A 9346-nucleotide genomic window follows, 5' to 3' on the forward strand; every position below is an offset into this window, starting at 1 on the left:
CAGTTACATCAACCTTAAGACTCTTTTTCACTCCAGCGACTCTCCAGAAGAGGCAATTTGTACCATGCAAAGTAATATTAATGTCTGTGCTCAGGAATTTCCACTTTGCATTGCTAAGCTTTCATTTTGACTGAGCTCTCCTCTGAAAAGACAGGACTAGCACAGGGCAGCTGCTCTGGAGCTCGTCTGCACCACTGGCTGAGAATACCAAATCGGTCTCAATATCTTTAATATTAGATGTATTTTTCCCTTGCTAAAGCAAATTGATATGAACATGATCAGTATTTCCATAGGTGAACATTGTTCAGACAGTATATTGCCTACTCTCTTGACTCCAACCCAGAACAACAATAAAATGTATTGATTTAACAAAACTCATCTTGTTAGATGAGTATAATGCAGCATTTCAGGGCTACCCATCACCTACAGGAATAAAGCTTGCTTTGGTCTATAATAACAGGCTGTACAACTGCCACTCTGATTTAAATGGTTTAAAACCAAACCTGTATTTAAAGAGATGGGCTTTCATTTGAAGATACAGACGAGATGTAAAAACTTCTCTAGTGGTCCTTCTAGAAAGGGCAATTTAATACCACAAATAAGGTATCAAAAAGAGATGCAAACCACTAGAAGATCTCTCCACAGCCCCTCCTTGGGCTGACGATGGAAGGCTAACAAGTACAAACATCTGTCTAGAGATGATTCCTCAGAGCAAGCTGAGAAGCAGTTGAAAGAGGAGCTGTCTCTCTTGTTAGAAGGGGTCACCTTTGAAGCACTGACTAATCACAAGGCAGGCAACCTGCTTTGCTTTCCCAGCTTGCAAAACCAGCAGCTAAAGCTTCTCTAAACCCATCTTTTCCTCTTTGCTGAGCTCAGTGCCAGCGTGTACGGGTAGCTCATCCCTACCTGTTAGTGGTGAGGCTGGCAGCCCAAAAAGCTGTCCCAGTGCAGGACCAGGCTGGGGGCACTGGCATTACTGGCTATAATTCACTTTCAGCATTTCCAAGTAGACAAACAGCTACCCTGGACCAGCTATGTATTCAGTTATCCCAGTATCCTGGCTCTCCCAATAGCCAGTAACAAATGACTGTGTGTGTGGGGAAAGCCAAGAATAACTAGGGACAAGGAAAACCAACTGTTGTCTGGTGGGGTCACCCAGCCTGACCATTGTTAGCCTTCAATGGACCTGTCACCCACTAATTTGATTTGGGTTGGTTGGGGTTTTTCCCCTCCCAGAATCTATATTTCATCTTCAGCAATATCGAGTTACAATGAGTTCTACAATTTAATCCTTCTGAAAAATGGACTCTCTTGATTTAAACATGCACTGATGGGTGCTCCCCTATTGCAAAATAAAACTAAACCTCTCTGCCCTGTTGCCTTCTCCAGATCATTTATCACTGGGTAAGCTCCTACAACAGTCTGTTAATTCATCTTCTTTTACCAAGGCTTTTTAGCCTCTTTCTTTTCAGCCGAAAAGTCTAAGCCAGTTATGTTAATAGCTTCTTGTTAACCAGTAACTATCACGGGATAGAACCACTTCTGACTGTTTTCCCTTTAACTGCTTTAAACAGCAACAGAATCCTGCTTCCACTTTACAAGTTTCTCCCTTAAGCCACAGATACAAATCCATAAATCTACTAAACATCTGCATTAACCATACCTCTGAGGAAGAAGAAATCCCCTCAAAACTATGGGGATAACAGACCTGCTCAAACAACACAGGGATCATTCGCGTCTCTGACCTGTCCTTTACCCACCAGACTGCCCTTATCACATCTAACTTGGAAGGCAGCGCTAAAAAATCAGTGCGATTCAGTGTGAGGGGTGGCAGCAGTGGAAAATGGGAGCAGAGCACTTTAAGAGAGCCCCGGGAAGCTGTAACCTGAAGCCTGCCGAAGGCTGGGCTGGGGGAAGCAGCAAAAAGCAGATGTGGCTGCACCAAACCCGCACTGTCCCCGACTCACACCCACTGGGAGCCTGCGACCGGAGGAGCCCGAGGTAAGGGGCAGCTCAGTCCTAGCATAGGGGAAGTGGAGGGCAGGGGATGAGGATGGGGAGCCCTCAGAGGACCTCAGAAACAGGGGGCAACGATTCTTCTACAGGTGTTAATGGGTGGGATTCCCACCCAAAGAGAGTTGGGAGCCACCAGCATCCTAGGGTACCTCCTTGCCTCTGGGGCTGCACTTGGGAAGCGGGGTGGTTTTCTGCTCTTCTAGCATCTGTGCTGCAGCTGGGAACATGCTTTTTCTTTGCAATGGTGACAACTTCGGTGCTGGTCCAATCCTCTAAGAGCTAGTGGTTGCAAGATGCTTCAGGAGTTAGTGCTGTGGGGTGGAGCACGCTCTTTGAACTCACAGGTGATGTTTCCTAGCTCCCCTAAAATCAGAAGTGCTTATAAATGATGTGAGACTTGTACTGCTATAGATGGAAAGCAAAAGACTTCCTTTGCACCTGCAGGCCTTCAGAAGCAGACAGGTCACAGGCACGAAGTTCCTTCTCAGCTCATTTCTCAAGGTTTTCTTCCTGTACCTTCCTGCCTGTAACATCACATGCTGCTGCTCCTTCTCTTTAAAGGCAGCCCCAGATATGAATATCATGCCTGAAACCATCCCACCTCTGTTCCAACCCAATTCTTTTCTCTGCATTTCTGGCTGGGGGCTAAGAGACGTACAAATAGAATCCAGATGTTCAGGCCAATTCAAACGCAAAAAGGCTTTGTCTTTCTAAAATGGAAATTGTTTTTTTGGCAAAGCCTGAGAAATATGAAGCTGGTGACAGTACTGGCAAAAACAATAGAGATCTGCAAAACCAATCTCCGCTCGCATGCTCTCAGGAGCTCAGGGGAGTTGGAAGCAGAGGTTGTGTCGAGATGATGGTTTTTGTTTGCAGAGAAAAGGTTATGCTCCATGGAAAACCTTCATCTCTAAACTAAACTGAGCCAAACCTCTTCTGCTTGGTGCAGAAAGCCCTCGCCAGGGTCTGTTTAACTTGGGCTCAACGCAGGGCTCCTGACATCTCTTTTAGCCTCTTGTCTATTCATTGTAAGAGTCTGCAATGATAAGAGCAATCCCAACATCATCATAGGCACTATCACATCACCAAACACACTGGTTTGTGCCAGTATAGTAAATCCTTCTGATACACATCTTCTGCACCAGAATAGCTCAGCTGCTTGGATAGCAGCAGGATGCGAGTGCAAGTGGAAAAGAAGGTGTCACTTCTGTGTTACCCTGTCTAAACAGAGATGAAAACTTAAAACCACTGCTGTGACACCTCTTTCTTCAAGGCAGAACTATCACCAGAAGAAAAGGGGTTTAGCAGGGAAGGGAAGCAGTGAACTGCCTTTCACTGAAGCAGAACCTCTGCCTGCACAGCCTGGGTCTAGAACCAGGGCTGTTGCAGCCACGTGGCTTTATGTTGTGTTTCTACCAGCAGGCGTGTTTTCTTTACAGCTGAAGTTAATCTGAAACACATGTTCTTTCTCCTGCTTCACTGGATGCCTGGATCACAGGGGTCAGCTAAATACAACCCTCTTCCTTTCATTTCTGGGAACCTCTATAAACATTGCTTCAGACCAGCCTCGGTGGCGTCTGTTCTCAGGGGCATGACATTCGTGCAGTAGCTCCGCTTTACCCGCAGTGAAACCCTGCCTTACACACTGCCCTTTGGACCAGACAGATCTGGTCTGGAAGGGCCACAGAGGCCAATACTGCAGGGATTAAAAGTGGATTCCATGATGCATGGAATCATTCTATGATTCCACAGAAGGCACAGTTTTGGGGAGTTTAGTACTTTTCTCCCACCTCCATTTAAGCCAAGCTCTGTCTTCCACTTCTTCTCTAGATCTGGCCTAGGGTTAGGTCTTTACTCTCAGCCCCTTTCCTTACTGTCATTTAAGAAAGCTCTTTTACTTGATCAAATTGCAAATAAGCAGCAAAGGATGCATATAGGCTCTACAGCCTTGCAGACACAAGAAACATGACAAACTACTGCCTGAGGCAGGTAACTTGCACAGCAGAGCAGTAACCAGTCTGTTTGGCTTTCTGCTCCATTCAACAATATAGATTTTTTGCCTTTTATAAATGAAGTATTGATTTCTTTTTTAAGTCTAAAACCCAGAAGATATGATCTAGTGCTTTTCTGGACCTTGGCACTCAGTAACTGCCAGCATCAGCGTGGTTTGGGCCACATATATCTGCTGTTGTGCTCAGGCACACCCAGACATGTTTGCTTGCCCAATTTTAAAGTCATTGGGCTGAATACTTCAAACCAGAGAAGAAAACCCAGCTAAGATCAGGTGTGTTGAAAAGGACAAGCAGCAACATGTGTCACTGCAGCTCCTGACACAAACAAGTGAAGAGCAGTGGTTAAGGATGTATTTGTTTGGTTGCTTAAACTCCTTCTGTTGTGTTCTTACTCTGTAGGTTCAGGCATGCAGATTCCAGTGGTTCTCCTTTTCTTGGGTCTCTTAACTGTCCCAAGCAGATCCCAGAACTCAGCTACTGCGCAGGTGAGTGGGAGACAACACGAAGAAAATGAGGGAGAGATGCTTGGAGCAGGTAATTCAATTTTAGAGAATCTTAAGGCAGGATTAAGCACTACCCTGCCGAGTTACTAGGATTTTATTTAGCAACATAATGAGACTAACTCCTGCTTTATCTAGATAAAGCCTTACGTCAGGGGATGACTGTGAGGCAGAAGTAGTGGATTCCAATCTGAGTGCTGCCTTCAGCTTTACTAGGACACTTTAAAGTAACTACACTCTTTGTTCCTACACTTTAGTTCCTACGCTCTCTATCTGTAAGATTAAGCCAGTCTTCCTGTAGCTCACACGAGAGGATCTGTAGATGCCTTGCCTTTGAAATACTTATCACAACCGTACCTACCCTTGTAAACTAAGTCTAACCAGAGTGCTCACTGTACCTGCTAGAACTCTGCCACTGCTGATGGAGCTGGTGAGGTTGAAGAGGAAGATCCATTCTATAAGAGCCCTGTAAATAAGCTGGCAGCTGCAGTCTCCAACTTTGGCTATGACCTGTACCGGCAGCAATCTAGCCGGACAGCCACTAACGTCCTGCTGTCTCCATTCAGCCTGGCTACAGCACTTTCTGGTCTCTCACTTGGTGAGTTCTTACCCCTTGTCCTCACGTGGTGTTGGGTTTGACACACCTTCCCTCACACTGTTTGTCCTTGTTGTTGGCAGGGGCTGGAGAACGAACAGAAGATGTGATTTCTCGTGCTCTCTTCTATGACCTGCTTAACAAAGCTGAGGTGCACAACACTTACAAGGAGCTACTGAGCAGTGTGACTGGGCCAGAGAAGAGCATGAAAAGTGCCTCCCGTATCATCTTGGAGAAAAGTAAAAGCCCTTCTTCCCCTCTATCAGATCTTACTTAAATAACTAGCAGCAGGTAGAACACACTGAGTGACAGCACACTAACAGCTTTGGCTCTGATATACTGTTAAGCCAAGATGCAGACAGTGCATGGAATGCTCTCGCTGCTCCAGAAAAGCCTGGAAGGTTTGTGTGCACATAAACAAAGCCTTATGCACACAAAGACATTGGTGACACAGCAGCAAACACAAGGAAGACCTAGAATAAACTTGCTGAGGATTTTGCCTTCACTCCAGGGTTTCTGGCAGGTGTTGCTAACTTCCAGGAACCACAAATCCCATTTTCTATTTGTGATAGCATTCAGCCATATTCCTTTGTTTCATTCCTTGCAGAACTACTTGAAATGTCTGCTTTTGGCATGAAATAAACATCTGCTCAGACAGCTAAGAGCTATCTTTTGGAACCTGCGGGTTCCAAGAATCCAATAGGTTGAGTAAGCTGTACTCTTAAAGCAAGCTGGAGAAAGAAGAAAGACTGACGTGTAGGAATAGCTGTGTCCAAGCCTTCTGTTCTTATCTCCTCTCTTTACTTTTCAGAAAAGAGTTATGCCATATTCCAGCATGGGTGGCTATAGGATTTGGATCAGTTTCCTCCATTTGCCTTCAGTCATTCTTCTTCAAAGCAGGTTTCTGTATACACACAGCCTCAGATGTTTTATGAGAGAACTGCTGCTGGGCTTTGGATTGCAATCTGCTGCCTTGAGATCGTTGTGATAAGGGAGCAAGCTGCAATATCAATGTTTTTGTTCCCCAGGACTGAGGGTGAAGCCTGGATTTCACAGCCAGCTGGAGAAGTCCTACAGGATGCGTCTGAAGGCACTAAGTGGCAATAACCAGTTAGACCTCCAAGAAGTCAACAACTGGGTACGACAGCAGACAAAGGGCAGGATTATGCGGTTTATGAAGGACATGCCCACAGATGTCAGCATTCTCCTTGCTGGGGCTGCTTACTTCAAGGGTAAGAATGTTGTGCACTTGGTTACAGAAAGGTTTGTGTTAGAAGAGACATGAAGGAACGCTCTCACTTCGAATAGAGCAAACAGGCTGTCAAAGAGACAGGGTAAGAAGAAAGTGAGAACACTTAGCAAAGAAGAAAAAATGCATGCTACCTGAAAAGAGAGAGTCCTCAAGGGAGGAATCAGTGCCCTTGGGAAGCTGAATCTTGACCTGTTTGCAGGAAGAGATCAGAGAAGAAAGCTTAAGCACACAAAACTCCAGAGCAGGAGACAGAATGTTACCATATAGGGAAGGCACAGCTTAAAGAGAGTACTGAGCCTTTTTACCACTGTAGAAAGGGAGATAGCAAAGGCTGTTCTAGAACATGCTGTAAGACAGGGTCCTGGAGAATTACTGCTTAGAGACAAGGAGCAAAATAAAGGGTGGGGAGAGAAGCACTTTATATGCATTGACACAACTGTTACCCTTTAAAATAGTTTTGTAATTACATAAGTAGAAATCAACTACTCAATAGCTACTCCACCCATACACTGGCTTGATTTTTTCATTTCCCATTTAGTCAATTCTCAGATGAAAAGGAGGAGCCAAAGAGTGGCAGTAAATCAGTAGCTTTAATCAGTCTATTTCCATCCCTATCATCATTCAGTTATGCCTCCACTCTTAAAAGCACAAATACTGTATATATAAAGCACGAGATTACTCAGCCACAGAAACAAACTCGGTTTCCTATGCTATTATTCCAGAAATTCCTGCATTTTTATCTTTTTTAAAAACCAGGGACCTGGAAAACCAAGTTTGACACCAAGAAGACTGTCCTGAAGGACTTCCATCTGGATGAGGGCAGAACTGTGAAGGTGTCCATGATGTCTGACCCCAAAGCCATACTGCGATACGGTTTTGATTCCGAACTCAACTGCAAGGTCAGAGAGCAAATATTGCACAAGATCTCCTAAACCTACTGAGGAACAGGCTCAGCTACACATACCTGTTAACCTACTCCAGAAGACAGCCTTGCTCCTCCCATCAGCCTACTTCTGCAGTCCCTATTTTGAAAGGCTGCCTGTTGATCCTTTAGAATATCCCACTTCTACATTGGCTGTGTGACAAGCAGGCCAGAACTTAAATAACACACTGGTCCTACTACTCTGTATTGCTTGACCGAAAGTTGGGCAAGAAGGCAGGGCACACTCAGCCAGACTTTTCCATCTCTACCTCTTTCAACCAATCTTTCAGTGTAGCATGAGCTCAAAGGTGTTCCAGATGAGAAACCCCCAAAGCAATTCTGCAGCTCATTACAGTGCTCAACAGGGGAGAGACAACACTTGCCATGGAATAGCATGGGTGGATGAAAGCCTGGGTGCCAGAGGGGTCAGGAAGCATCATATCCCATAAAGCAAACAGGGAACAAGACCAAATGTTAACTGGGAAGGCTGACCAGGCAGTTGAGATTCAGGCCTGGTACAGGATGGTTAAAACTGTTTATTATTGATATCACCCTTTCTCATTTATAATTTGCCTTCCAGATTGCCCAGCTCCCACTGACAGAGGGAATCAGTGCCATGTTCTTCCTGCCTACGAAGGTGACCCAGAATATGACTCTGATTGAGGAAAGCCTTACTTCGGAGTTTGTCCATGATGTAGACAAGGAGCTGAAGACAGTCCATGCTGTGCTGAGCTTGCCCAAACTCAAGCTGAACTATGAAGAGGCACTTGGCAACATGCTAAAGGAGACAAGTATGTACATCACACACCCTCTACGGAGACAAGTATGTACATCACACACCCTCTACAGACTGCCAGGCCTCAAAGCAGTGGGCAAGTTGCTTCCTGCTCTCAGAAGAATATGAAGCTGGTGGGTTATTAGTTAGGTCCTGCTGTCTGTGTAGAGATTTCACCAGCAACTAAATCACTTTGGTCCAGAACTCGTCAACTTTTCATCACACCTTTCCACCATGCTTTTGATACTGAGAGGGAGAAGCTCAGTAGAGACAGATTAAAGCTTCTTCCTGTTACCTCCCTACCAGAGCATCTATGTGCCCTCCTGGATCACAGCATCAGCTGTGCTTCTCCCTCTGCAATCTATGCTTTCAGCTAACAGCATTTTCTTTCTCTTCTCCAGGGCTCCAATCACTTTTCACATCACCTGATTTTACCAAGATTTCTGCCAAGCCTATTAGCCTATCTCATGTGCAACACAAGGCAGTTCTGGAGCTTAGTGAAGATGGGGAAGGATCCACACCAAATCCTGGGGTGAATGCTGCTCGTCTGACCTTCCCCATAGAATATCACGTGGACAGACCCTTCCTTCTTGTACTGAGAGATGATCCCACTGGAACCCTCCTCTTCATCGGCAAGATCCTGGATCCCAGGGGTGTTTAGATCCCTTCACAATAATCTGCAATGGTAGGGCCCAAATGGAAAGGGTGGTACTGGGAGGCATACTGGCTCCCTGCTCTGCTGCACAAAGACACAACTTGCAAATCTTATGCCTTCATGCTGCAATAAAAAGAGCTTTTGCTATTAATCTCAGTAAGCTTCACTATTCTCCCTTGAAAGATAGCCTGCCGATGTCATATGCCTTCACACTCTTATTTTCCCTAGATGAGCCACAATTCAGTTCTGTGTGCTACACCATCTGGTGTATACTGCATTTTCCTGTCTTCCAACCTGATGCCAGGTGTTTATACTGAATCCCTCAGCCCTTCAAGTTCTGCAGTGCCCCCTCCTATAGCCTGTAAGTTTGCAGTTCCCATCCTGCTGCCTCATCCATTCCCATCATTTACATTTCGTGCTGGCAAGAAGCAAGGTGCTTCACAGCATTAGAAATAAAGGCAGTGTTCTCTGGATGTCTGCAGGTTCATAAGCATCAGGGTACAACACATGGGAGACTCCCATCTTTAGAAACACAGGCATACACAAGCATCTCAAATGCTTGCTTCAAAGGCAGGAATTATGCAAGAGCATCTATTCCCACCATACCACACACAGACCC

General features: G+C 45.4%; 1 protein-coding gene across 1 annotated transcript; it reads left to right on the forward strand.

Annotated features, from left to right (window-relative positions):
* Positions 1-1845: 1845 nt before the first annotated feature.
* On the forward strand, positions 1846-8883 carry SERPINF1 (serpin family F member 1). Its single transcript, XM_061363430.1, has 8 exons — positions 1846-2001; positions 4428-4513; positions 4934-5126; positions 5207-5362; positions 6152-6355; positions 7132-7274; positions 7878-8088; positions 8474-8883. The coding sequence occupies exons 2-8, from the start codon at positions 4436-4438 to the stop codon at positions 8731-8733; spliced, it is 1245 nt and encodes a 414-aa protein (XP_061219414.1). The 5' UTR covers positions 1846-2001; positions 4428-4435; the 3' UTR covers positions 8734-8883.
* Positions 8884-9346: the final 463 nt, after the last annotated feature.

Source organism: Neopsephotus bourkii, unplaced genomic scaffold, assembly GCF_033783945.1.
Source record: "Neopsephotus bourkii isolate Nb327-2 ecotype Australia unplaced genomic scaffold, CSIRO-AGI_Nbou_v1 NB_1154, whole genome shotgun sequence".
In the NCBI taxonomy this organism is placed as follows: Eukaryota; Metazoa; Chordata; class Aves; order Psittaciformes; family Psittacidae; genus Neopsephotus; species Neopsephotus bourkii.